The following is a 25,234-nucleotide window of genomic DNA, read 5'->3' on the forward strand; positions in this document are numbered from 1 at the left end:
GGGGGGGAGAGGGTGTTCCAGGCTTAGGGCAGGCCGGCCGGAGGAAGGGGGGGCGGCTGATTCTCAAAGGTTCCTTGTTCACTTGCGCTCTCCTAGCGCCAGCGGGCGGCGGCGCCTCTGCTCGCTCCCGGCCGGCCTGGCCGCGCCGCGGGCTCCGGGCAGACCCGGCGCCGTGCCCGTTCGTGGGGGCGCACTGGACGCTGAGCGCGGCGGCCTCGGGCTTTGCCCGCCTGGGGGACGCCTCTCATCCCTGAGTGACCCAGTTTCCCCGGACTCTTCCACCTCGCCCTCTTGTCTCCACGGGATCCCTTTCCGTCTGGGCGCCCGGCCTCCCTTACCTCGTCCCTTCATTGTCATATCCTTAGACCTGATTATCCAGTGTTTGTCGGTTCGTCCGGCCTCTGGCCTTTCTCCACCCCCACGCCGGTTCCTGCTGCCAACCCTCTGACTACCTGCGCCCACCCCCCGCGACGGCGGAGCTGCAGGTCTCCAGTTGCTATCTATATCCTTGTCTATAAATACCCCTGCCCCTGCCCTGCTCTGTAATTACACCGGGCGGGCTGAGGGCAAGTAATTATAGAGACTTTGATGGCGACCCCCAGACCCGCCTCTCTCCTCCCATTATGCCCTAAATCCCGCCCAGGACTCTGCTGAAAGGGAGCTCTGGGTTCCCAAAGGGGACAGACTGGGGGCCTGTGACTGGTCGTCTGGGTACTAGAAAAGAAAAGCGCTGCGAAAGAGATACTGCGATTCCTGAAAAGAGGATCTTAGGGTACAGGGCAGTAAGTCCCTGCAAGGAGCAGAAGAGAGCAGTGCGAGGGTCAGCGAAGGAGAGTTCCCATTCCGCCCCACCCCCACCCCAGGTGGAGCTCGAGGGTGGGGTTTCCCTTCGGTGGCTGTGGGCGGGCGGCTGCAGCCAGGGGCTGAGCCGGGGGCGGAGGCGCGGTGGGGGCTCTGGGCCGCCGGGGTGGCCGGGGACACTCAGGAGCGGCAGCCACCGAAGAGGGAACAGCGCCGGAGTCCCGACGGCGCCTCGCTGCATGGAGCCAGGCCGCCGAGAGCTGTCGCCCGCCGACAGCCTCTGACCTCCCCCGCACCGCGACGTTTGAGACTCAAGCCGGCTCGCTCTCTCCTGTCAGCCTCGGGGCGTCCAGCGCCTCCGGCCACATCTGGGTCCTTGGGATCCGGTTCCAGTAGCCAGCCATGGAGCGGTGCAGCCGCTGCCGTCGCCTCGTCCTGCTGGTATCGCTGGTGCTGGAGCTGAGCGCGGTGTGGGTCTGGGCAGGTAAGAGAAGCCCTGAAGGCTGGGTTGTGGGAGTCAAGCTGGAGTTCTGAGTATCCCCAGGCGGGGCACAGCTGATACCTGGGGCGGAGCTTCTGAGTCCGAGAAGGGGATTTTGCGGGGTTAAGGGTGCAGGCTGAAGGGCAGACACGTGGTCCCTTAAAGCCAGGCTAGGGAGCTCTTCTCTTCCTTGTAGTGATTGAGAGAGGGCAAGTAAAGCTGGAAGGTGGAGGCTTACCTTAGTGAGTCGTGAGTGGGGCTGGATGCTGGGTCCCCGGGCAGAGCAGAAGATGGCCAGGGCCAGGGTGGTTCAGCGGGTGCTGGGGTGGGGAGGTGGATGCCTGTTGTTGATGGGGAAGGGTGTGTGTATGTCTTCTGGGCTTTCTATCTGTATCTTTGGGGTGAAAGCATAGACTAGTAAATAAAGAAGGGATGCCAGACTTTTAGTCCCACTGGCTTCCCCGACAGGATCCCCTTCCCCCTCCCTGTGCCCTCGATGCTGCCACGCAGCTGGCTCTGGGGAGCACTGCGGCTGGCTGCCAACAGGACGGCTGCTGGACAGGCTGGGATCAGGTGTCTGAGGAGAGAGCCAGCTCTTTGCATTCCTGCCCCACCCCTCCCCCTCTGGCCAGCCGGGCTCCCCTGGGACCCTGGTGTCCATAGCCCCAATCTTTTCCTTCTTTTTCCCAGGATCCAGAAGTCCTGGCTCTAAAGAAAGGGGATTTGATATCGCAGAGAAGGGGGCTCGGAGCACCTGGGTCCTAGGCAGGCTGAAGCAAGCCTCACTCCTGGGAACACTGGTGCCAGATTTGCATATAATTTGACTATTCATTTCTTCTTTAATGGTCTGAAAAGCAGCATAAAGGATTTAGATTAGATTACAGAGGAAGAACTTTCAACATGTGAGGAGCATGAGGCTCAGAGACAGGAAACTGAAGTGTGTGATGTCTGCAGACTCCAGGAGTCTTCCTTAGGGGTAAAAGGAACCCTACAGGCAGGCAGATGGCTGAGATGACTGTTTTTTATGTGGTGGCTGAGTGGGAAGAGGTGGAACTCTATGGGGAAATGGGTTAGTGTGGAATTCCTAAGAGTAGGGGCACTTTGGGGGCCAGAGGTAGAGCAGTGGAGGGGGGTGGGGCTACCAGCGTGGAGCCTCGGGGGCAGATTGAGGCTGGAGGCAGTGGCTGCATATGGGGTCTGAGGTGGGTAGATAGGTGGGCAGATCTGTGGGTAGGTGGTCTATAAGTTAGAACTATGCTCTCCTGGGGTTTGGTGCAGGGTGGGGGCCTCTGAGGTCTCCTTGGCCTGGGGTCTCTGTGAGTCTCTGTGTCTCTGTCTCACTCACCCTTGGTCTCTCAAAGCAGCCCTTGTGTGATGGTGTTTGCGGAGCTGCCACACGTGGGGGCCAGGCTAGGGCGGGGGGGCCACGGCCCTGGTTTCCCTGCTCCTGGACTCAAAGGGCCTTTTCTCTGCCTAACCCGCCCCACCTCACCCACCCCACCCAACTCTGCTCTCCTGATCGCTCTGGTCCCTGCCCTGCCCCATGCGTTTATGAAAGTTCTGCTGGTACTTTCTTTGGGATTTTTCCAATGTGGAGCTGATGGTGTGAGAAGTGTGTGTACCAGAGAGAAGTGAGGGAGAGGTGACCTTTGTTTTTCTGGAAGTTTGAGCCCAAGGAAGCTGAGTTCTAGATGGATAGGACTGGTGGCCTGGGTCTTGAATCTTTGGATCCCGGGTGGAGGGGATGGTGGGGCAGGGCTGGAGTTCCAGGTGTGGGGAGCTTGCCCGGCTTTTGGGCAAGGATTCTGATGAGATTCACAGATGTGTGGCTTGGGGCCCTGGACCTGCTCCGGCAGCTCGTGGCAGCTTCAGGCTCCCACCTGCCCAGCCCCCAGGCTATCTCCCAAGCGGGGGGCACAGGCTCCTGGGGTAGTTCTTGCATAGCATCCCTCAGCATGGTCAGAGTTGTCCCCCTCTCCCCAAACATGGCAACTGCAGCAGCTTGAAGCCCCTTCTCCAGACATGCCTCTGTGCTCCCTCCCTGGTCACCACCCTGCAACCCCCATGCCCAGGATGATCTATTGCCCAGATGTTGTTTGTGCTGGAGACATGGGACAGAGGCCAGAGACCCAGAGACCAAGAGATACAGAAAGGGAATGAGAGAGGGAGAAAAGGAAAGAAAAAGATGGACAGTGTGAGGGAAATGGAGGAAGACAGAGGAGGCAGGGAGATAGAAAGAGCAACATATATGGAGACAGAGAGTAAGAGAGACAAAGTGAGAGAAGGGAAGATGGATAGAGAGGTGAGAGAGAGATTAAGAGAGAGCAGAGTGAGATTCACAGGGTGGAAGACAGAAGGAGGGAGAGAGTGAGGAAGACAGAGGCAGGCGCTGAAGGGAGAGGGGCAGGGGTGGGCCTGCAACTGAGCACTGGTCCAGCAGTGCCTTTTTCTGGGTGACTGGGCTTCCCATCCATTCAGGGCCCATGCAGGAGCAGGCAGGGAGAGGTGACCTTTGCCTTCCAGTGTTCTACACCCCAAGGGTTCCCTGTCTGGCCCTTCTGAGGGTTTGTCCCTCCCCATGATCCCAATGGACCCTCCCAGGTACAGCCCCTGTGGATGTGCTCCAGGCCCTGAGGTTCCCCTCCCTCCCTGATGGTGTCCAGAGGGCAAGAGGCATCTGTCCAGCTGATGTGGCCTACCGAGTGTCCCGACCTGCCCAACTTAGCGCACCTACCCGCCAGCTTTTCCCAGGTATGGATGACATGGGGGAGTAGGGAGAGCTGGGGGAGGTCAAGGGGTGGGGTCTGGGATCAGACAGCAGAAGGGAAGGGGCTTATGGTTCTCTTCGCCTCTCACTTCACCTGTGTTTCTCTTGGGTACCAGGAGGTTTTCCCAAAGATTTCTCTCTGCTGACTGTGGTCCGGACCCGCCCTGGCCTCCAGGCTTCCCTTCTGACTCTCTACAGTGCTCAGGGCGTCCGACAGCTGGGCCTGGAGCTTGGCCGGCCTGTCCGCTTCCTGTATGAGGACCAGACCGGCAGGCCTCGACCCCCGGTTCAGCCAGTCTTCCGAGGCCTCAGCTTAGCAGATGGCATGTAAGTCAGCTTGCTCCTCTGGTCTGCCTGGCCTGCACTTTCAGGAGATCCCCTCTGGCCACTGCCCTTAGAAACCCTACTACCTAAACTTGGAAACCCTGCTAACCCTTTTGACTACACCTCACCAACCTACTGCACAAACTTCAGTCACTTCAGCTTAGAGTTTGTGCTTTAGAGTTTAAATGCTTGCATGTAGCACTAGCCTGTGCCTTGGGCAAGTCACTTAGCTTTTTTGAGCCTCAATGTCTATGTCTGTAAAATAGGAACCAAAGAATCATGAGAATCAGATGAGAAGATTACTGCACGGTGCCTGTACTGTATTGTATATGTATTATGTAGGTAGCTGCTGTGATGACCTGTTATCATTGGCTTCAACCCTTCCATTAGCTGCTTCCCAGTCCTGTTGACTTTTCCCCCTTCAGTCACTTGAACCACTCTCCCCGTAACCAGGTGGCATCGTGTAGCCGTGGCTGTGAAGGGCCAGTCTGTCACCCTCATAGCTGACTGCAAGAAGCGAGTCACCCGGCCCTTCCCCCGAAGCGCTCGTCCAATGTTGGACACCCATGGAGTGATAATATTTGGTGCCCGTATCCTGGATGAAGAAGTCTTTGAGGTAATCACAGCAGTCAGAAGACAGACTGATTTCTGGTCCCATATCTTGTGTCCACCCCCTTCTGGCCTACTACTCCATCTTCATTTTTCCTCTCATTTCCATTTCCTATCCTCAGGGCTAATTTTCTCTGTAGGAGAACTAGGTGCCCATTTATATGGCAGGGCTGGCTGTCTTCATCAGTCCCATATGTCCACCCACCTCATCTACTCATGTGTATGAGGATGCATACATGTATCCATCCACCTATTTATCTGCCCATCTTACCCACCCCCTCTCCATCCAGCCATTCATTCACCTACAGATTCACTTCCATCCATCTAGCTCCCTACTGATCCATTTCCATCTATTCTGAACTCCCACCAATCCTCCCATGCATGCATTTATTCATTCACCATCCATCAACCCTTCTTCAATCATGCATTTGAACCCCCACTCACCCAGCCACCCAGCCACCCAGCCAGTCAACATTTCCTGAATACCTCCTGGCCCAAAGCCAAGGTGAGCACAGAAGACCAATATAAGGTCTCTACCATCCCCAGGAGTTCTCAGTTCCACTTTGAAGATGAGACAGTATCCCCAAACTGCAATGCAGGGCAGGGTATACTAAGCATCATGAGCGAGCACAGATAAATGCCAGTGGCATTCAGAAGTGGCTTCCCTCTGTCCCATTTCTAGAGGTCCTGAGAATTCTCATCACTGCCATTGGAAGGTCAAAGCAACTCGGGCTGGGCCACTGTCCTCCGAAGGCCCTGTGGAAAGGCTCGTGCATTACCACGAGGGGCAGGGAGAAGGCAAAAAGTATTAAACTTAAGAGTTAAGAGGCTTGAATTCTTGAGTCTACTATTGTGAGTGACCTTGGGCCAGTCATTGCCTCTTTGAACTTTTCTGAATGGAATGTATCTGAAAAATAGGCATAAAGATCCTTGTCCTACTGACATGCTCAGTTATGAAGGTCCAGTGGGATTATGAATGAGAAAGTCCTTTGGAAACTGAAAAGGGCTGTGTACATGGGAGAGCTGATAATGACCTTTTCCCATTATGTAGTTTTACCTAGGATTGGCCTGCTGCTCTGTGCTCCAGACTATACCCTGTGCCTCTCTCTGAAGCCCTCTCTGCATCCCCCCATTGGTATCGCCTCCTCATGTCTTGTCAGGGTGATGTCCAGGAGCTTGCCATCGTTCCGGGGGTGCAAGCTGCCTATGAATCCTGTGAAAAGAAGGAGCTGGAGTGTAAGGGGGGTTGGAAGGAGAGACCTCAGAAGCAACAGTCTCACAGAGCCCAGAGATCTCCAAAGCAGCAGCCATCAAGACTTCATAGGCCACAAAACCAGGAACCGCAGCGACAGGTGAGGGAGCTGGGTGAGCCTCAAACCACAGCACACCCCAGGGAAACAGGACCCAGACATATCCCCAGGGGGATCCCCCAGTGTTCTAGAGCTCCCCATCTGCTACCGGGCTCCTGTTCTCCTCTCCCTAGTGCCCCTCCCCAACCATACCTCCCTATTCCCATCACCCCCTACCCCCTTCCCAGTCCTCATTCAGCACCCTTTTTATTTTCATTTAAAAATAAAAAGATCGTTAAGAAGAATCTGTGGCTGGGAGCTGTGTCCCCTTCTTGTGTCTTCTTTTCCAGTCCTGGAACTGTGTCCCTGGGTTTCCTATCCCTTCTTTGAATTAAGAGATTGGGAGAGAGTTGGACGGGGTGAGACCTGGGGATGGGAGATGGGAGAACAGAGCAGGGGAGAGAGAGGCAGCAACAGGGAGAAAGCAGTTGAAATGGTAAGACCTAGGGGGAGAAATGGAGGAAGGGGTAGGAGGCAGAGGGGATCCCAGAGGAGTGGTGGGTGCAGGCTGAGGGGCTATGGTGGGGGGAAGGGAAGGGTGGGGTCTGGATGGTCAGGGTGACAGATATGATCTGGGGTCAGGGGTCTGAAGGTTAGAGGGTCAATCTCTTAATCATGTCTGCTTCTGTCCCACATGCGGGACCCATCCCTCCTTTCCTACCTCTCCCCCTCCCTCTCCTGTCCTCCAACCTCCCCTTTCATCCCCAACTCTCTATTTCCCAATTCCATGCCCGCCTGTTCCCTGCCTCCCACGCCATCTCCTCCTTCCCCCCCCATCTCCCCATGCCCTCCCTACCTGTACCCACTGCCTGCCCTCCCAGCCCCAGCCCCCTGAGTCTTTCTACTATGACTACGAGACCCCCTATTACGAGGTGATGACTGCAGGGACGATCCCTGATTATCAGGTAAACTTGAGGGGCCCCTTCACTTCTCCCCCCCCCCCCCCCCCCCGCCTTTGCAAACATCTATGACACTTTCCTCCCCTCCCAGCATGTGGGGAGAGACACCACATATTTGGATTATGGGAGTTTCCTCACAGCTCCTCCCATGTCTCTCTGCTACAGCGGCCTCTGAGCCCCAACCACAGGGTTTCCCCATCCCCCAGGGGGTGTTGGACCCCTCCCCAAAAGCCTACCCAACCTCCCAAGTGGTCAGCTGCCCGGCAGGCGTCCCCCTCACCAGGCTGGAGGCACTTTCGTATTGGAGGTTCCAGCCCAGCACGGCGCCAGCCTCTCCCCTCCCAACGCCCAGCTCAGCGGGCAGCTCTCCCCACTGCCCGGGGCCCCCCCAGGGCCAGAGGAAGCGGTCACTGGCAGGTAGAGCCTGGGCATCCAGATCTCTGCCCCCAAACCTCTATGACATTGGAGACTCACTCTCCCCACACTGTCCCCGCTCCAGAGGGGCCACGAGATCTGAGATCCACAGCCCCCCCACCCTCAGCGGGACACTGTGCCGCTTCGCTGCCCCTCCCACTAACCTCTCTCCTTGCTTCCCGCCCATGCTTCTCTTCTCTCTCTTCACCTTGGGGTTAGGGCCCCACCCCAACTGAAGAGGAAGGAACCCTGGAGTCAAGCCCCTTGCCACCCCCTGAGGAGGTAACTCCACCCCCCACCCTCACCCCAGCAGGGGGCAGCAGGCCTCTGGGACCCATTCCCCCTGCCCTTGTCATCTTGATGAGTCAGCCTCTCCTCCGACCAGAGGGCTCTTTATCATAGACATTTAAGGCCTCCTGGTCATTCCAGACCTCTTGGTCTGCTTGTCTCTCTAAGAACAGCCATTTTCTTCTGTGTCCATGTCTTTTTCTGTTATGATTTGATTCTGGAATAACCTCTTCTCCCTGCTGGTGTTAAATGGTTTTACTTTCTAGGTCATATTTCTGTTCCCAGGAATCACTTTCTGTCCAATGCTGTCACTTTTTCTCTTCTTCCAGTCTTTCCATCCATTTCTTTGGTCATTCCCTGGACTCCTTTGTCTATCACTGTGTCCATGGACTGTCACTCTGTGTCCAGCCCTCTGGCCACCCTTCCTGTTATCCGCCATTTCTCCCACCAGGCCCATTGGTGTACATCCCTCCTCATTTGGGGCCTTTGATGGCCAGCCCTTTCTAAACAACAGCTCCCCTTGCTCTTCTTAAGAGAATTCCAGTCCTAGTTACCCTCAGAATCCTTTGTTAGAAGTCACACCCTGGGGTCCAGGGAAAACCTCTCAGCCCTAATGCCCCTATCTGCCCCCCACTCCCTGGGAAGGAGCAGACAGATCTCCAGGTCCCCTCCACAGCTGACAGGTTCCTGACAGAGGAATATGGGGAGGGTGGCACAGACACTCCAGCAGGGCCCTACGATTACACCTATGGCTATGGGGACGATTACCGTGAGGAGACGGAACTTGGCCCTCCCCTCTCTGCGGAGACAGCCCACTCAGGAGCAGTAAGTGAAAGGAGCTCCTCTTCCTTTCTCCACCTCCAGTCGGAGGTATAAGAATTGCTTCCTGTTGTTTTTGATTATTGTCTGTTGGCTGTGAGCTACTTCTTATCAGTGGTTTGCTATTTTCTTTTCACATAAGATATGTACGTTGCTTAGAAAGATTACTTCTTGCCTTCTCTTGCCAAATATCTTACCCTGTGACTCCTTATGGTTCTTTCTGCCCAAGGCAATTGGGATTTTTCCTATCCTATGGCCCCTTCCTGTCTTGGCCACTTTCTGTGTCAATCAAGCTAGATTTCATAAAACTTTTGGTCAATAAATCCTTACCTTGTGGTCATTTTAAGTCTGTCTCCATCATTTCTTCTTGGTCAAAACAATTTCTTATCTGTGTTGCTGCCAAATGATCTAACTTGCTATTTTGCATTTTTGTACCTACAGACCTCTTCCTATCTACCCCTTCTTGTCTTCTCCAGACATGGGATCCTTCTTGATGACTGTCAGAGATAGGACTAACATGAACTTATTATTTATGTTTTGGCTGTAGTTTTTCATGCTGTCTTGTGACAATTTCCTTTGATAATAAGCCACTTCCTATGTGTCTTGGGTCATTCAAATCATGGTTTCCACTGTGGACCTAGATATTTATCATGGCCACTTCCCATGTATAGTAGCCTTAATGTTTGTGTTTTTTGGAAGAACTGCCTTTCATTGTCATAATCCCCTTTCCAGAAGTCACTTTCTGTCTGTTTTGTGAATTTCTTGTCTCCCTTCATGGTAGCCATGTTTGTGAAGGTCCACTTCCTGGATCCTCTTTTCTTGGCTGCTTCCTGTCTGTCCAACCACTTCCTGTTTGTCTGGTTCACTTTCTAACCATCTTGTCGATGTTTAATTTTTCTTGGCCCTGCCATCATTCTTGCTTCGAAGTGTTTGTCCCTTTGTTCTGTCTCTCTTGTTTCCCATGTCTTCACCCACTCCCTGTCAGTGGGGATATTTCCTGTCAACTCCATTTCATCTTTTTGCCTGCCTTAAAGTTCGAGTTGCCTCCTCTACCCAAACCTACTGCTTTGTCCCACACCTCCCTTTTCTAATATTGCCCTCCTTGACCCTCTGCTTCCTTTCCCATATGCTGCTTTCAGGAAACTTGGCATTGATCTGGGATATGGGAAAGTTTGGAAATTTTTCACAACTGTTTGGTCTGGGTGGAGGTGGAGGGGGACATTCTGAAGATTTTTGCTGGGAGAGTTGGGGATGGTGGTGGTAAATGTCCTCCACTCTCCCTGTCCTTATCTTGGTTCTGGCCCCTAGAGTTAGGGGTGGGCATCTGAGTGGAAGTATAGAAAAAAGGGAACTGATGGGCTTGGAGTATAAATGAGGGCCAGAGGAAGAGTATATAGCATCCTTGCTGGGAGAGGAGCTGGGGAAACTTGTGGGGTCTGCTCTGGGACTTGAATAGCAACCCAAGAACTGTATTTTTCCAAAAACCAGCTATGAGATCTGAATTTGGGATTTCAGTGGGGACTACACTCCAAAGCTATTTCATGTATGGATGTTTAACTACTAGGGAGCTGTTAACTTGTGAACCCCTTGAAATTCTGAGAAAAATTCTGTGTATAAGGGCATATCTTTTTTCCTTTCTGGGGAAATATTCCAAGGATTACATCATAATCTTATATGGATCCATGTCCTCCCCCAAAACCCAAATAAAAATGCATTCACAATCTTAGAGAGATTCTTATTTGGTGACTTGGGGTACAGGTGGGGAAGTTGGTGGTTTTATAAGAATTTCTGGGGGACCAGAAGGAGTTTGGGGGATAGGGCAGGGTCCTCCAGAAGAGAGTTTGAGAAGGCTGAGGAGGTTGGAAGCCCAGGAAGTGTGTGGGTACATTCCTGAAAGAGGTTCTTGGAGAGATGAGGAGGTTGTATTTGCTGAGTTGGGGATGGGAATTGGGGGTATGGGGAGCCCCAAGGTCTCCTTGGCTGGCCTGGGAGGTCTGTGAAGAGGGAGTCTTGGGAGAGGGCTGGGGGCTGTGGAAGTAGGGTCTGTAGGTCTCCAGAAAACCTGAGAACTAAGGTGAGAGTTGGGATGGGGGCATTCCTGGTGTCCTAGCTGTTCACAGTCCCCACTGGGGGTTACATGTGTGTTTCCCTCAGGCTGCCCATGGACCCCGGGGGCTTAAGGGAGAGAAGGGGGAGCCTGCTATGCTGGAACCTGTAAGTCACTCTGGTTACTGAGCTGAAGGCGGTGGGAGGAAGGGAAGGAGGTGGGGTGCTAGCCCTGTAGCCTCTGACTTTTAAGGCTTCTAACCTTCGGTCCCACAGGGTATGCTAGTGGAGGGGCCTCCTGGCCCAGAAGGCCCTGCGGTAAGCCTAACTGTGACCCATTCTCTTCGCAGAGACCTTTCCCACACACTCATGTGTGCCCCTGTAGGGCTCACTCCTCACCCACACACCCTTTGTCTACTTGACACCCACGCCTGACCCCTCCCTCTTGTGTTCCTCAGGGGTTGACTGGTGCCCCTGGCATCCAGGGCAACCCAGGCCCAGTTGGAGATCCTGGCGAGAGGGTAAGGGAGTGTCCTATTGTGGGTGGGGGACTGCAGGGGAGCCACTGGCACCCAGTGGGGGCACCACGGTCAGGAGTTCCTCATTAGCTGGCTGACTAATGAATGAGGGGGCTGGTATGCTCCCCAACACCCAGAGAGGAGGGTGGGCTCTGGTTGGGGAAGTGAGTTGTCTGTGTCTCATTCTCCTTTTTCTCCATGGGGTGGAGGGGTTCAGGAATGATCTAGGGAAGTCTACATTTATTCTGTTGAAGAGGTTTTAAAATCGATGCCAGGACCCTAACATTCCCCTGTCACCTAAACTTCTCATTCTCTCCCCACACCAGGGCCCCCCTGGCCGGGCAGGGCTCCCTGGATCGGATGGTGCCCCTGGGCCTCCTGGTACATCTCTCATGCTCCCAGTGAGTTGTCTTCTGGGCTTTGGAACAGGCTGATGGGGAGGGCAGGAGGATTGTGTTGTGTCTCCAAGAACCAGATGGTCAAGGAAGCTAAGGAATCTCTAAAGGCCATCAACCCAGAGAGATTGCTCTTTGGGATGGAGAGACTAGGGCCTCATTAGCTGACCTAGAACCAAACATGGATCTTTTAGAACCAAACTTGGATTGTCTAAACCTGGGTAGAAAATCCTATATTTCAGAGGGTTTAGAACCAAGAGTATTTCAGGAGGAAGAGGCTAGGGAGCAGCATTTCTGAAGACCTACGAGGGATCATTGGAGAACCTCCCATAGGAAGCCCTGGAGGACATGGGCGGGAGGTGCTCAGAACTGGGAGATGGGGCAGCAGCGCTGAGGGAGCCTCTGGTGGGAGTGCCACGTACATTTCGTAGAAGAGAGACCAGATGTTCTCTCCTTGCCCTTCAGTTCAGGTTTGGCAGTGGTGGGGGTGACAAGGGCCCTGTGGTGGCAGCCCAGGAGGCTCAGGCCCAGGCAGTTCTACAGCAGGCACGGGTGAGTAGGGCTGGAGGAGATCTTGGTGGAGGGAGGGCTTTGGTGGGACAGGGAAGACGCTAGGAAGGGTAGGTTGGAATGAATAGGGCTGGGAAACCAGTGTGAGTTGGTTTGGGGCTGAAAGGGAGGTTGGGAGAATATAGGGCACTGGTGTGGCAACCAGGAGTGGATGGGCTGAGTTGGAGGATGTGCTGGGGCCTGGTTCCCCAGCTGCCTCTTCCTCAGCTCTGCTGTGTCCCCTGCTCCCCTAGCTGGCACTCCGGGGACCTCCTGGCCCTATGGGATACACAGGCCGCCCTGGACCCTTGGTGAGTGAGTAGGGTGTTGGGGTAGGGGGTATTTTAGTTGTGTGTTGGGGGGTACAGATAGTTCTGGAAAGGGACCAAGTTGGATGTTACTTTGCTTCTTTTGGAGGGGGCTTTGGGGTTACCGTTGGTTCTCCTTCACCATAGCCACCCTCCCTCCCCTCTCACAGGGACAGCCCGGGAGCCCTGGCCTGAAAGGAGAATCTGGAGACCTAGGACCTCAGGTGGTGCTCCGCACATATCTGATCCCTCCACCCCGCGCCTCCCTCCCTGTCTATGTCCATTAATCCCGTCCCTGACTCTCCCTCACCAGGGCCCCAGAGGACCTCAGGGCCTCACAGGTCCTCCTGGCAAGGCTGGTCGAAGGGTGAGTGACCTGGGGATGAGATGGGTGTGGTGGGAGGTGGGGGACAGAGTGTGGTGGACCGTGCCCCTGCTTGTTCGTGGACACCTCGCTTGCACCTCCAGGGCCGAGCAGGTGCTGATGGAGCCCGAGGGATGCCTGGAGAGTCTGGAGTGAAGGTAAGGGGCTTGGGCCCCTCTCTGACACTGCAGCCTCCCCCCGTCTAAGCTCATTCATTCTCTGGGGGTGACTGAGTTCCCCAGGTTCCCCGCCAAGTGGCACCTCCCCACTCAAGACACAATAGGGGGGGGATGGGGACCTCACTTGGGCTGCCCTTCTTCCCCCAGGGTGACCGAGGTTTTGATGGACTCCCAGGGCTACCTGGGGAGAAGGGACACAGGGTGAGTATATTGGGGGTAGGGTGTTGTGATGAGGGGGTACATCTTCTGCAGAGGGCAGAGAGGTAGGATCTTAGGGCAAGGAAGGAGGCAGAGGGTCCCAGCAGGAGCTCAATGGATGGGATTAGTTGGTTAATTGAAGAGGATCAGCATCTGCCTACGTTGGGGATTCTTACCTGTCCTCTATTTCCCAGGGTGATACTGGTGCCCAGGGCCTTCCTGGACCCCCTGGTGAGGATGGAGAGCGGGTAAGTGTGGCCAGGTCAGCAGCTCAGTGTGGGAGAGGGCTGGGAGGTGAGGCCACTTCACCAGGCCCCCCTTTTCTAGGGAGACGATGGGGAGATTGGGCCTCGGGGACTGCCTGGAGAGTTGGTGAGTGTCCAGGGCTTGGGTTATGGGTAGGGCTGGGGGTGCCAGAGGAGGGACATGGGCATGAAGGCGACACATTTTCTCTTACCACGCATGCCATATCTTCCCCTCACCTGACTGCAGGGACCTCGAGGTCTCCTTGGCCCCAAAGGCCCACCTGGTATTCCTGGACCCCCGGTATGTGACTGACCCTGACCTCAATCCCTGGTCTTTCCAACTCTCCCCCCTTCCTAACTGCCTCTTCTGCCCCTCTCCTGTTGCCCCCTCCCTGGCCCTGCCCAGCCCTGTCTCAGCCTTCACCCCCAGGTGCCCTTGCAGGGCTATGTGGAGCAGCTCACCAAAGGCTCTGAGCATAGCTTTAAAAAATTCTCCAGAAAAACAAAACAAATACCCACAGACCCACAGATCTACAGACTCACACCCTGTGGATCTGGGCTGGCTGTGTTTGCTTAGGTTTGGGTTGAATGGAGATCTGCCCCACATGCTCATCTGCCCCACCCCACCTGCTGGAATGGCTGGGCCTCTCAGAAACCACAGGTCCATCCAGGGCTCTGACCCCACCTTCCAGCCTGCTCACAATGCTCTCATGTTGCAGGGAGTCCGAGGCATGGACGGTCCCCACGGTCCCAAAGGAGGCTTGGTGAGTGGTGGGCATGGAGACCCCGCCGGGCCCTTAGCCTGTGGTCCCTATCAGGGTCATTTTTGCCCTCACTGCTATTTTGTGCTACTGCCTGCTCCTGGTTCTTGTCTCTGCTGGGACTCAGCTCTCTGTCCTGAGGTCATTTGGTCACCATCTCCTTCTGACCCCTGCCTGGTTACTCATTTCTAGGGACCTCAGGGAGAGCCAGGGCCTCCTGGACAACAGGGTACTCCTGGAACCCAGGTGAGTGGCCCTGTCTACTTCCTCCCCAACTTTAGTGACTTCCCCTGGGCTTCCACAGTGAGTGACAGCCTTCACGGGGACAGGAAACTAAGGGTCTCAAGCCTTCTCTGCTCCTGCTTTACATGGGGGATGCTGGCTGGAAGAGAGAGTGGCCCACCCCCGTGACTTCTCTCTCCCTGTGTGTAGGGTCTCCCTGGGCCCCAGGGTGCCATTGGCCCTCATGGAGAGAAGGTAAGTGACTAAGACTTCTGGGGACAGGTGTGCTGAGGGAGCGTGTAGGGCTGGGACTTCAGCCATGTTCAGACCTGACCCCTCTGGTGACCCTGAGCCGCCTCGTTTTCCTGCAGGGTCCTCGAGGGAAACCAGGACTCCCTGGCATGCCTGGCTCAGATGGACCTCCGGTGAGCGGGCCCCCACCTCTTAATCCAAATTCCACTTGACCCTCTACCCCAGGGAATGACCTCCAAGTGCCTTCAGGGACTATCCCGTGTGTCCCTTGCACTGGGAGGTCACTGGTGGTGCCTGCCCACCATCAGGCAGCTTCATTAAGTCAGAAGGGGAATTTGGGTTAAAGGAGTGCAGGGAGGGCAGAGGGAAGGTGATAGGGCAAGTCACATTCTGCGTCCTCCACCCCCAGGGTCACCCCGGGAAGGAAGGCCCCCCTGGAACCAAAGGAAACCAGGTGAGATCTCCCACACCTGCCTTTGCCCACTGAGGGGGTACCCTGGGGCTCGCAAGCCCTTGGGATTTCCTTGTCTCATCATTCATGTGCCTCTGACAGTATTCTCTGTCCCAGGCCCTGGAGACCTCTCCAGACTCCAGTGTTCTCATTTCTATTGCTCCCACCCCCAAGACCCCCACAGTGACACTCTGAGACCCCTTTATGGATACCTCTCTCTCTTCCTGCAGGGTCCATCTGGACCTCAGGGTCCTCTAGGATACCCAGGACCTCGAGGTGTCAAGGTAATGGACAGCCAGGCTGGGGGATAAGGGACTGCGACTGGGGGAGCTAGCTGGAGCCTTAGGAGCTCCATCCTTCCAACCCAACCTCCATCCATGTCTGTGTCACTCTCCCCCTCTAATTCTAGGGTGTGGATGGAATTCGGGGTCTGAAGGGTCACAAAGGTGAAAAGGTAAGCAATGTGCCTTCAGCTTCCCAGCGTCCCCATCTTGCCCCCCAGGCAACCTTTCTGCCCATCTCTTTCACTCACTTCCTTCCCTCCAGCCTGCCCCAGGCTTCCTGCCAGCTCCTGGAACCCACCCTTCCCCCCACGTGCTCTGAAATCCCCCACTGGGCCCCCAGCCCTTCATCATCTGTGATTCCCTCCGCCTCTGTCTTTCTCAGGGCGAGGATGGCTTTCCTGGGTTCAAAGGTGACATGGGTGTGAAAGGTGACAGGGTGAGTAGGAACCCCCACCCCGGGCCCACAGCTCAGGTCCTCATGCTCCTCTGCGCTGGAGCCCCATCACCAGCCTGTCCCCTTGATGCCCTGAGCTCCCCATCTCCAGTGCTCTGCTCCCTTTATAGCCTGATCCCAGTAGGACGGCTCCCCACCATCTGTGTTCCCCTGGCCCTCCAGTCTTCACTCTCCCCCTGCCCCTGCAGGGCTCCCTGTCCTGCAATGGCTCTGGGACTCCCGTCAACCCCACTCAGACTCCCTGGGGCCTGCCTCTACTCTTGGCGCCTAGCCCCCAACACTCACTTCTCCAACCCTCTCAACCAGGGTGAGGTTGGAGTCCCTGGTTCCAGGGGAGAGGATGGTTCCGAGGGGCCGAAGGGACGTACTGGACCCACTGGAGACCCTGGGCCCCCTGGGCTCATGGGCGAGAAGGTGATGGGGGATGACAGATCTGTGCCTGCATGTTTTAGGGATGTAGACGGGATGAGGGCCTGGGCCCTGGGATCAGGAAGGGGCCGGGCTGCCAACAACTGGAGTCGATGAGCCATTCGGATGCCCATGCATCGATATGCTCCTCTCTCTGTACGACATCTCCCGAGCACTGATGGGGGTAGTGGGAGTGTATGAGAAGTCAAGGAGAGCCCCTCTCAGGAGAGCTTAAGGGACATAGAGGTGGTGACAAGGCACAGGAGCTGATGTAGGGTAAGTGCAGGTGCAAGGCTGGGTGAGCATGTCTTCTGCCTCAGAGCAGTAGGAGTTCTGGGAAGGGAGATAGTCAAAGCAGAGGTGAGCTCCCAGGGTGCCTACTGCGCACCAGCACTGCTCACTTGTATCAGTCCTGTGGGGTAGACGCTGGCCCAGTCCTGCCATGCAGAGGTTTCCCAGAGGAGCGGGGAGGGTAAGGTGCTTGTTGATCACACAGCTGGTGAAGGCCATGGCTAGGGTTGGATTCCAGCCAGTCTGGCTGCAGAATCCCTGCTCCAGCTTCTACTCCGCAGCTGCCCTGGCAGGAGGGAGGGGCTGTGTGTGTGCAGGGAGGTGGGGGTTGCTGAGCATGCTGGGTGGGGGCCTGCCAGGGGACTGGTGGGGGAGGAGTGTGTGCCGGAGAAGACAGAGCTGAGGTTGACAGGTATGCAGGGACTGGATCACAGCACGTGACAGACTTGATGGAGCTGCAGACTGTAAGACACAGGGAAGGCAAGATGCCAGCCCTGGAGTTGGGGGAAACTGTCTCTCGGGAAGGAGAAACTGCAAAAACCCGGCAGCCTGTGGAGCAGATCAGGAGGGGCCAGGGTCTGGAGGTGTGGTGGGGAGCAATGCTGGGTGGGACCGGCTCCCATCTCTGAGGCTGGGGCCTCCGTGGATGGGATGGCATCTGTGTCTCCTCACTCCTAACTGCTTCCTGTTCCTCCACAGGGCAAGCTGGGTGTTCCTGGTTTACCTGGCTACCCAGGACGCCAGGGTCCCAAGGTGATGATACTCCACTTGTGCCCCCTCCTTTTCCCTTCCGCAACCCCTGATTCCGGGAAGTATGGCTGATGGAGCAGTGGGGAGTCAGAGAGAATTTAGCCCATCCCCATTCTGCAGATGAGGGAACAGAGGCCCAGAGAGCAGCCGGGACTTGTCCGAGGCCCCCTGGTCACCAGCAGGGCCCAGGTCGCCCACTGCTGCCTCCCGCGGCCCCTGACCCTTGTTGGCTCTTCCTGGGTGCTCCCTCCATGCTTTCCCAACTTTTCCCCTTCTCCATCCTCACCAGGGTTCCCTGGGATTTCCTGGTTTTCCTGGAGCCAGTGGAGAGAAGGGAGCCCGGGTAAGCTGGGGGAAGGGAGAGGGAGTGGATGGAAGGGTGGCTCCTTGGGAGTCACTGCATGGATGACGTGTTGTCTTTGCTTCATTCCCACCAGGGCCTGTCGGGGAAATCAGGGCCTCGGGGAGAGCGGGGGCCCACGGTGAGTGCAGGGGGAAGAGACTGTGGCTCAAGATCTAAAAGGGTGTATTTGGGTTCTCCTGACAATTCCCTTCCCCTCTCTCTAGGGTCCACGGGGTCAGCGGGGACCCAGAGGCGCCACTGGGAAGTCTGGAGCTAAGGTTAGTGGTCTTGGCCAGGATCCATCCACCATGTGCCTCTATGATGCTTAGAAAGCAGCTTTTATCACTTCGCTAACTCTGTGTCTCCTGCCAGGGAACATCGGGTGGTGACGGCCCTCATGGGCCCCCCGGGGAAAGGGTGAGTGTGCCTTGAGTCTCCCTGCTACTCCCCAGCTCCTTCTTGCCCCTGGCCCAGCAGCCCTCCGCATTCTCCTGACTCAACCCAGCTCTCTCTCTAGGGTCTCCCTGGACCTCAGGGCCCCAATGGGTTTCCTGGCCCCAAAGGACCTCCGGTAAGCTGACCTCTAACCTAATTTTGTTCCGTGAGTCATTCTTCTCCATCCGCCTTCCCAGCCTAGTGTTTATCTCTTGATGAACTCTTTCCAGGGCCCCCCTGGGAAGGACGGGCTTCCGGGACACCCAGGCCAGAGAGGGGAAGTGGTAAGTGATGCTAGGCCCCTCCAACTCTCAAACTCCAGAGCTGTCTGGAAGTTCTGGCAGAGTGGAGAGCATCCTGGTGCTGCTCACCATGGCCAAGCCTGCGTGGTGGCCCTGCCCTTCCTCTGGGAACCTGGGGTGCGTCTCACAGTGTCCAAGCCTCAATGTGTGCTTTGACTGCTCTCTCCTCTCTGCCTCCCTCAGGGTTTCCAAGGGAAGACTGGACCTCCGGGCCCTCCAGGCGTGGTGGGACCTCAGGTATGTCTGCCCTTGGGGAGAATGAACCCCAGATCCCGGAGTTAGTCTACCCCTCTTCTCCCTCTTTCCAGTCTCATCCTCCCACCCCTGCTTTGCCTGACCTGGAGCCTGGGGGCTAGGGTACAGTGGGGACTGGGATTTGGAGCCAGGATCTGAAACTTGGGTCTGTTTCCTCGGCTGGTTCTCATCTCTTGTCTCAGAGAAGCAGTTCCCCAACGGGCACCAGGTGGTTCCTCCACACTGGGGAATGAAAGCCAGAGCAGGGGCCTCGAATAGCCCCCAGGAATTTCCCATTAGCTTCAGGGCAGGGATAAGGGGGTTGTAAAGGGGTATTCCAGGGTGGCCAGGTGGCCTCTTTGGGCAGACAGTGGGTGAAGGGTCTGAGATTGGAGCTTCTCTGCCTCTCTCCCAGGGAGCAGCAGGAGAGACGGGACCAATGGGGGAGAGAGGACACCCAGGCCCCCCAGGTCCCCCTGGAGAGCAGGGACTGACTGGGACAGCTGGAAAAGAAGGGACAAAGGTCAGTGAGGGGCCAGGAAGGGGGAATTTGGGGAACCAGGTGGGGGCGCCAAAGGGAAGAGCTAATTGGGGATTGGAGGGGCCAGAGATCTGTCTGATTTGGGATTTCCTTTTAAGGGTGACCCTGGTCCCCCAGGGGCCCCAGGGAAGGATGGTCCTGCTGGTCTGAGGGGCTTCCCAGGAGAGAGAGGCCTCCCTGGCACAGCTGTGAGTGTGACCTCAACTGAGTCCATCTCCATGTAGCCCGGCACCCCTCAGCGTCACCCCCACTTCCATTTCTCCAAGCCTGCCTCCTTTTCATGACCCCCATCCTTTCCTGCATGTTTCCTGGGCCCCTATTCTTGAAATGGCCCACTTTCCCTCTTATGTCTATTGCCCCAAATCTCTGCTTCATAGGGTGGACCTGGTTTGAAGGGAAATGAAGGTCCGGCTGGTCCCCCTGGCCCTGCGGTGAGTCTGGGGTCCCTGGAGGGCACTGAGGAGGAACCAGGAAAAGGAGTTGGGTGAGGAAGGATAAAGGGTAGGGTCTGGACCTAGGCAAGGCTATGGGCCTGGGGATGTAATGCATCCGATTTTGGACTATTCTGGGAACCATGGTCAGGAGTCCTCTGGTCTGGTCTGATCTCCTCCGTGGGGGTCTGACTCTATCTTCTGTTTCAGGGCTCCCCTGGGGAGCGAGGTGCAGCTGGATCCGGGGGACCCATTGGTCCCCCAGGGCGCCCAGGACCACAGGGCCCACCTGGAGCAGTAGGAGAGAAAGGTGTTCCAGTGAGTGTGGGGTCTCTGGGGAGAGAGTGGGGAAGGGTCTGTGAGTGGTGAGCTGATGGGTTGGAGGGTTTCCTGTGGGGATGTTTGGGGGTGAGGGTCATTTCCAAGTTGTGACTCCTTTATTCATCCCCACAGGGTGAGAAAGGCCCCACTGGTCCGACTGGCCGAGATGGGGTGCAGGGTCCTGTGGGGCTTCCTGGTCCTGCTGGACCCCCAGGCGTGGCAGGAGAGGACGGAGACAAGGTAAGGGAACCCACAGACTTTGGCCCCAAGCTTCTTTCTAGAGGAGACCGCTGATCTGGGCCCAGTCCGCCATCCCTGTCTTACTACTCTCCCCACTCTACCCAGCCCCTTTCTCTAATATCTCACCTGCCTTCTCCTCCCAGGGTGAGGTGGGAGACCCTGGACAGAAGGGCACTAAAGGGAACAAGGGTGAACATGTAAGTGGCCATGACCTTTGACTTCTGACATCAGCCATTAACCTCATTCCCGCCTGGTCTCTCTCGCTGCCTTGGGTGTCTCTGATTCTCCTTTTTCCCCCAGGGCCCTCCTGGACCCCCTGGACCCATTGGTCCTGTGGGGCAGCCTGGAGCCGCGGTGAGTGATTGATGTCCCATCTGTCTGCACCGTCAGCAGCCAGGCAACCTCTGCCTGCCCTCAGTTCCCTTCTGCCCTGGGGTTGAGGTTGAGGGGTGGGCCCTGGGCCTGGTGCCCAGCTCTGTGTGGGATTCATGGATTGAGAATGTCTGACCCATGACCTTCCCTCTGTCCTTGTTGCTGCCCTCCCCCAAACTCAGGGAGCAGATGGGGAGCCTGGAGCTCGGGGACCCCAGGGACACTTTGGAGTCAAAGGTGATGAAGGAACTAGAGGATTCAATGGGCCCCCAGGACCCATTGGCCTACAGGTGAGTGGAGACAGGAGCTGGGAGGCGGGGTCAGAACGGGGTGACAAATGTCCTTGAACCCCTCCCCCCTCCCCATTGGCCAGCCTCAGGCTGAGGAGGATGGAGCAGGGTCTGAGCGGGAGGGAACTGGGGGCCCAGCTGCCTAGAGCTGTGCTTTGGCCAGCTGGCCACCTGCATCTGTGCTGTGTGTTCCCGCACAGGGCTTGCCAGGCCCCTCTGGCGAGAAGGGAGAAACAGGAGACGTGGGCCCTCTGGTGAGTGTGACCCCACTGGGGGTGGGTTACTGCTCCCAGCCCAAGCCCCACCTCCTAGTCACTCCCGGCCAGCCAGCTCCCACCCCAGCACCCCACAGCTACTGACACTCCTGCACCCTGCATGCCGCCGCTGGCCTGGCTGTCATCCCCCTCAGGACCGCAGTCCCACCCAGCCCTCCACCGTTCCTGACCGGTCACTCTCCCTCTCTCACTTCCCTTCCACATTTGTGGTTCTTCTGTTTCTCCCCAGGGACCACCTGGCCCCCCAGGACCTCGAGGCCCAGCTGGACCCAATGGAGCTGATGTGAGTTGTCTCAGCCTCTTGTCCCTTCAGGTCAATGTGGCCAGCTTCTGCCTCCCTTTCTCCAGGCTATAAACTCTGGCCTCATCTCAGGTGCCATGAGAAGCCACTGGCCCCTGGAAGGTCTCCCGCTGTCTCACTTCTGTGACCTTGGGGTCCCCACCCAGGCTCCTCCCCTGTGGGATCTCCTCCCTTAAGTGGTCCCTACTTCTGTCCCTCTTCCAGGGTCCACAAGGTCCCCCAGGAGGTGTTGGGAACCTTGGTCCCCCTGGAGACAAGGTAACTGGGAAGGGAGTGAATGGACCGGTCCTGGGGGAATAGGGGACAGACATCTGCCATTTTGGCCAGGAGACAGAATAAAATAAGGTGTGGGGAATATCAGGACTTTTGCAGGGGAAGGAGGTTATTAATCCCAATCTCCTTGCAGGGTGAGCCAGGAGAGTCAGGCTCTCCAGGGGTTCAGGGCGAGCCAGGTGTCAAGGTGAGTGATGGATCTGAGGCCCTGCTCCACAGCCCCTTTCATGACCTCAGTGCCCCCCACTCTTCCTGTGACCTCCTGGAGCCAGAAATCCTTCACTCTGTGCTCCCTGTCATTCTCTGTGAGTCCCGATCCCTGGAATCATGAAGGGAAGGGGTCCAGAGGACTCCCTATGGGCTTGACTTTCTGTGTGCATCTCACCGTCACTCAGCGGGTAGAGGGGAGGCTGAAGGTGTCTTGGAAGCAGGGGCTGCATCCTTGATCTTCAAGACCCCTTTGGGACCATCTGTACCCTCCATTCATCCCCCAGGGTCCACGTGGGGAGCGTGGGGAGAAAGGAGAGTCGGGGCAGCCAGGAGAGGCAGGCCCACCAGGCCCTAAAGGCCCCACCGGCGATGATGGGCCCAAAGGGAACCCTGTGAGTCTGGGGAGAGGGACTGAGAGGAGGGCCCTGTGAATGGAAGATCTGGGAATGTGGGTGTGTGTCAGTGTAAGGGTCAGTGCAGTGTGGGAAACCCAAGAGTGGGGGGGTACCTGGAAGGAAGAATCTAGGGATGGGGTCTCCTGGAGGGATGCATGCGGTGTAGGATCCAGAGAGAAAGAAAGTGAGGGAATGACCTCTGGTTAACCCCCTGAAGGCACGAGAAGGCACAAGTGCATGAGGTGGGGGGAGGGGGTACAGGAGACCCTCTTATAGTGGTGCAGGTGGGCACTGCCTGGAGAGGGGGAGTGTGTGGCATGTGCCCATGGGGGTCTGTGTTGGCTCTGGGTAGGCTTAGGGGGCTGTGACCCTGACCTTTGTTCTTCTGGACTAGGGTCCCGTTGGTTTTCCTGGTGATCCTGGCCCTCCTGGAGAAGGTGGCCCTCGGGTGAGTCTTGCCCAGAGAGGGGAAGGGGTAAAGAGGGTGGGCTTCTGTTGAGGGCCTCTGTGTGGCTGATGGGCTTGGGTGGGTGTGGAAGCTGGGTGCCGGGCAGAGCAGGCGGAGGAGTGGGAGGACTGGCTGTTTTGGGGATGATGCCAGCCAGGTGGGGCCCCCTGACCTTCCTTCATTCCCTCAGGGCCAGGATGGTGCCAAGGGTGACCAAGGAGAGGATGGCGAGCCAGGGCAGCCTGTGAGTGACCAGTGAGGCCCAACCCCGCTGAGCCCAAGCTCTCAGACCTGTTACCTGGCTTCTGTGCCCCACCCATCAGGGGCCTGCTGGCTGGAGACTAACACTCACCCACCCCTATTCCTCACTCCACAGGGATCCCCTGGTCCCACTGGGGAGAATGGACCCCCTGGACCACTTGGAAAGCGGGTAAGCGAGGTGGACACCTGGGACTTTGAGGGGAAGTCCTCGGGCAGGGAGGAAGGAGGAAGGGGCAATGGCAGGTGGGATGCACAGGGAGACCCCTGGTGTCCAATTGTCCTTGTGTGGGGTGCATATGGTGTGAGCACATGTGTTCATATGTGTGCTGCGTATATGTGGGATGTTTGTTCCTGGTTTTGGTGTGTGTGTTCTTGCCAGGGATGTTGGTTTTTACAAACTGATCAGAATGGATGCTGGAGGCAGTGGCTAGCTTTTCTGGAGGGCCCCTGCTGGGCCAGGGATTAACACTTTAGTTGCTGGGGCAGGAGGTGGGCCCTAGGTAAGGTGTGGGCACGTGGCTCTTCACCAAATGCATGGAGCTGCTCAGCATTTTAACTGGTTCAGCTGTCCGGGCTGTCGCCATCTGTGAGTTGGCTTCTGTGATTGTGCCTGTGTGTGCTCAAATGTGCATATGTGTGCACACACACTCACACCCAGGAATACTGGAAGGGGAAGGAGCTGAGCCTGGCTACTCACTCCCTCATCCTTCCTGCCTCCATCTGCAGGGTCCTGCTGGCACTCCGGGTCCTGAGGGGCGCCCAGGCGAGAAGGGAGCCAAGGTGAGGGAGAGGCTGCCCTGGGTGCCTGGACATTCCCTCCATCTTCCCACCTGCCCTGGCCCTCAGATCCATAACTCCAGACGCCCACCCCAGGTCTCCTCCTCCATGCCGACCCCCTTGTGGGGACAGGGCTTCCCTATACTTGTTCCTCTCCCAGGGACTCCTGAGGTTGGCTCTCTCCTCTCTGCCTCATCCCATCCACCTTGGACCCCCTGCCCCAACTTGTACCCCCCTCCTCTACTCTTTAGGACACAATCCTTGTGTGTGTTTCAGGGGGATCCTGGTGCTGTGGGGGCCCCAGGGAAGACAGGCCCTGTGGGTCCTGCCGGTCCAGTAGGAAAACCTGGTCCTGATGGTCTGAGGGGGCTCCCAGGCTCAGTGGTGAGTCACAGTGTGGAGACGCTTAGCTGGGATGGGAGGGGTAAGGGGCTCTGGGTGGGGCACCAGTGTGGGGACACTCCTCCTGATTTCTGTGGTCCTCTTGAACCTATAGGGTCAACAAGGCCGTCCTGGTGCCCCAGGCCAGGCTGGGCCTCCAGGTCCTATGGTGAGTAACTATGGATGGGTGGCATGAGTGGGCGCCCTAGGGTACTGGGCATCTAGCTGAAGCCCTGGAGGAGGTAGGAAGTGGTGGGGGTAGAGCTTGGTCTCAGCTCTCCATGGAGAAAGTGACTTCCTGTCTCCCCACAGGGACCCCTGGGGCTTCCCGGCCTCCGAGGTGATGCTGGGGCCAAGGGAGAGAAGGTGAGTGACAGAGACATGTGGCCAGTGGTCTCCTTTACCCTCACCCCTGAAACCGACAGGCGTCCAGAGTGCCTGCCGCTCTGCATCAGGCCCTGGCCCTGAGTCTTCCGAGGTCCTTACCTGGGGAGGCTGTTCACAGCCTTGCTCTGTCCTCAGGCCCTGCGCCCAAGTCCCTCTTGTTTTCTGGGCTCTGACACCCCTGCACCTGTCTGTGCACCTACATCCCCCTGATCACCTGTCCCTTCTCCAGGGTCACCCAGGTCTCATAGGATTGATTGGGCCCCCTGGGGAGCAGGGTGAGAAGGGTGATCGGGGACTTCCTGGCCCTCAGGGCTCCACTGGACAGAAGGGAGAAACTGTGAGTAGAGAGTGCAGTCCCAGAAGGCCTGGGATATGAGGGTGGGTTCATGTTGGGAGTGGGGGTGGACAGGAGGGGGTGGGGAGGAGGACCCAGCTCACAGGCCGCTCCCTTTCCTAGGGTATCCCAGGAGCGTCTGGCCCCATCGGTCCTGGAGGGCCACCTGGCCTCCCTGTGAGTACCCCATCTGTTCCTCTGCTAAATCCCCTAGATCCTGCCGCTCCCCATCCATAATCCTCCAGTGGTTTCCGTGG

The 25,234-nt window shown here is 57.0% G+C and overlaps 1 protein-coding gene across 10 annotated transcripts in view; it reads left to right on the forward strand.

Moving 5' to 3' along the window:
• Positions 1 to 28: 28 nt before the first annotated feature.
• COL11A2 (collagen type XI alpha 2 chain) overlaps positions 29 to 25,234 on the forward strand; it is a 29,132-nt gene continuing 3,926 nt past the window's right edge. Inside the window, exons 1-60 of one of the 10 annotated variants that reach the window (XM_017659151.3) lie at positions 29 to 1,285; positions 3,884 to 4,033; positions 4,166 to 4,376; positions 4,827 to 4,989; positions 6,143 to 6,334; positions 7,153 to 7,236; positions 7,864 to 7,926; positions 8,578 to 8,757; positions 10,906 to 10,965; positions 11,074 to 11,115; positions 11,256 to 11,318; positions 11,642 to 11,716; positions 12,176 to 12,262; positions 12,514 to 12,570; positions 12,738 to 12,791; positions 12,881 to 12,934; positions 13,036 to 13,089; positions 13,258 to 13,311; positions 13,503 to 13,556; positions 13,636 to 13,680; positions 13,801 to 13,854; positions 14,273 to 14,317; positions 14,507 to 14,560; positions 14,747 to 14,791; positions 14,908 to 14,961; positions 15,198 to 15,242; positions 15,470 to 15,523; positions 15,649 to 15,693; positions 15,906 to 15,959; positions 16,284 to 16,391; positions 17,376 to 17,429; positions 17,716 to 17,769; positions 17,864 to 17,908; positions 17,994 to 18,047; positions 18,142 to 18,186; positions 18,287 to 18,340; positions 18,435 to 18,488; positions 18,690 to 18,743; positions 19,156 to 19,263; positions 19,380 to 19,469; positions 19,659 to 19,712; positions 19,923 to 20,030; positions 20,166 to 20,273; positions 20,417 to 20,470; positions 20,574 to 20,627; positions 20,828 to 20,935; positions 21,136 to 21,189; positions 21,440 to 21,493; positions 21,716 to 21,769; positions 21,918 to 21,971; positions 22,279 to 22,386; positions 22,784 to 22,837; positions 23,028 to 23,081; positions 23,214 to 23,267; positions 23,825 to 23,878; positions 24,152 to 24,259; positions 24,372 to 24,425; positions 24,569 to 24,622; positions 24,873 to 24,980; positions 25,101 to 25,154. In XM_017659151.3, coding sequence (XP_017514640.1) covers positions 1,204 to 1,285; positions 3,884 to 4,033; positions 4,166 to 4,376; positions 4,827 to 4,989; positions 6,143 to 6,334; positions 7,153 to 7,236; positions 7,864 to 7,926; positions 8,578 to 8,757; positions 10,906 to 10,965; positions 11,074 to 11,115; positions 11,256 to 11,318; positions 11,642 to 11,716; positions 12,176 to 12,262; positions 12,514 to 12,570; positions 12,738 to 12,791; positions 12,881 to 12,934; positions 13,036 to 13,089; positions 13,258 to 13,311; positions 13,503 to 13,556; positions 13,636 to 13,680; positions 13,801 to 13,854; positions 14,273 to 14,317; positions 14,507 to 14,560; positions 14,747 to 14,791; positions 14,908 to 14,961; positions 15,198 to 15,242; positions 15,470 to 15,523; positions 15,649 to 15,693; positions 15,906 to 15,959; positions 16,284 to 16,391; positions 17,376 to 17,429; positions 17,716 to 17,769; positions 17,864 to 17,908; positions 17,994 to 18,047; positions 18,142 to 18,186; positions 18,287 to 18,340; positions 18,435 to 18,488; positions 18,690 to 18,743; positions 19,156 to 19,263; positions 19,380 to 19,469; positions 19,659 to 19,712; positions 19,923 to 20,030; positions 20,166 to 20,273; positions 20,417 to 20,470; positions 20,574 to 20,627; positions 20,828 to 20,935; positions 21,136 to 21,189; positions 21,440 to 21,493; positions 21,716 to 21,769; positions 21,918 to 21,971; positions 22,279 to 22,386; positions 22,784 to 22,837; positions 23,028 to 23,081; positions 23,214 to 23,267; positions 23,825 to 23,878; positions 24,152 to 24,259; positions 24,372 to 24,425; positions 24,569 to 24,622; positions 24,873 to 24,980; positions 25,101 to 25,154 — 4,398 coding nt within the window. In that variant the 5' untranslated portion in view covers positions 29 to 1,203. The remainder of the gene's footprint in view (positions 1,286 to 3,883; positions 4,034 to 4,165; positions 4,377 to 4,826; positions 4,990 to 6,142; positions 6,335 to 7,152; positions 7,237 to 7,863; positions 7,927 to 8,577; positions 8,758 to 10,905; positions 10,966 to 11,073; positions 11,116 to 11,255; positions 11,319 to 11,641; positions 11,717 to 12,175; positions 12,263 to 12,513; positions 12,571 to 12,737; positions 12,792 to 12,880; positions 12,935 to 13,035; positions 13,090 to 13,257; positions 13,312 to 13,502; positions 13,557 to 13,635; positions 13,681 to 13,800; positions 13,855 to 14,272; positions 14,318 to 14,506; positions 14,561 to 14,746; positions 14,792 to 14,907; positions 14,962 to 15,197; positions 15,243 to 15,469; positions 15,524 to 15,648; positions 15,694 to 15,905; positions 15,960 to 16,283; positions 16,392 to 17,375; positions 17,430 to 17,715; positions 17,770 to 17,863; positions 17,909 to 17,993; positions 18,048 to 18,141; positions 18,187 to 18,286; positions 18,341 to 18,434; positions 18,489 to 18,689; positions 18,744 to 19,155; positions 19,264 to 19,379; positions 19,470 to 19,658; positions 19,713 to 19,922; positions 20,031 to 20,165; positions 20,274 to 20,416; positions 20,471 to 20,573; positions 20,628 to 20,827; positions 20,936 to 21,135; positions 21,190 to 21,439; positions 21,494 to 21,715; positions 21,770 to 21,917; positions 21,972 to 22,278; positions 22,387 to 22,783; positions 22,838 to 23,027; positions 23,082 to 23,213; positions 23,268 to 23,824; positions 23,879 to 24,151; positions 24,260 to 24,371; positions 24,426 to 24,568; positions 24,623 to 24,872; positions 24,981 to 25,100; positions 25,155 to 25,234) is intronic. The other 9 variants (XM_037005097.2, XM_017659157.3, XM_073224722.1 and 6 more) reach the window with 9 other exon arrangements.

Source organism: Manis javanica, chromosome 16, assembly GCF_040802235.1.
Source record: "Manis javanica isolate MJ-LG chromosome 16, MJ_LKY, whole genome shotgun sequence".
NCBI lineage: Eukaryota > Metazoa > Chordata > Mammalia > Pholidota > Manidae > Manis > Manis javanica.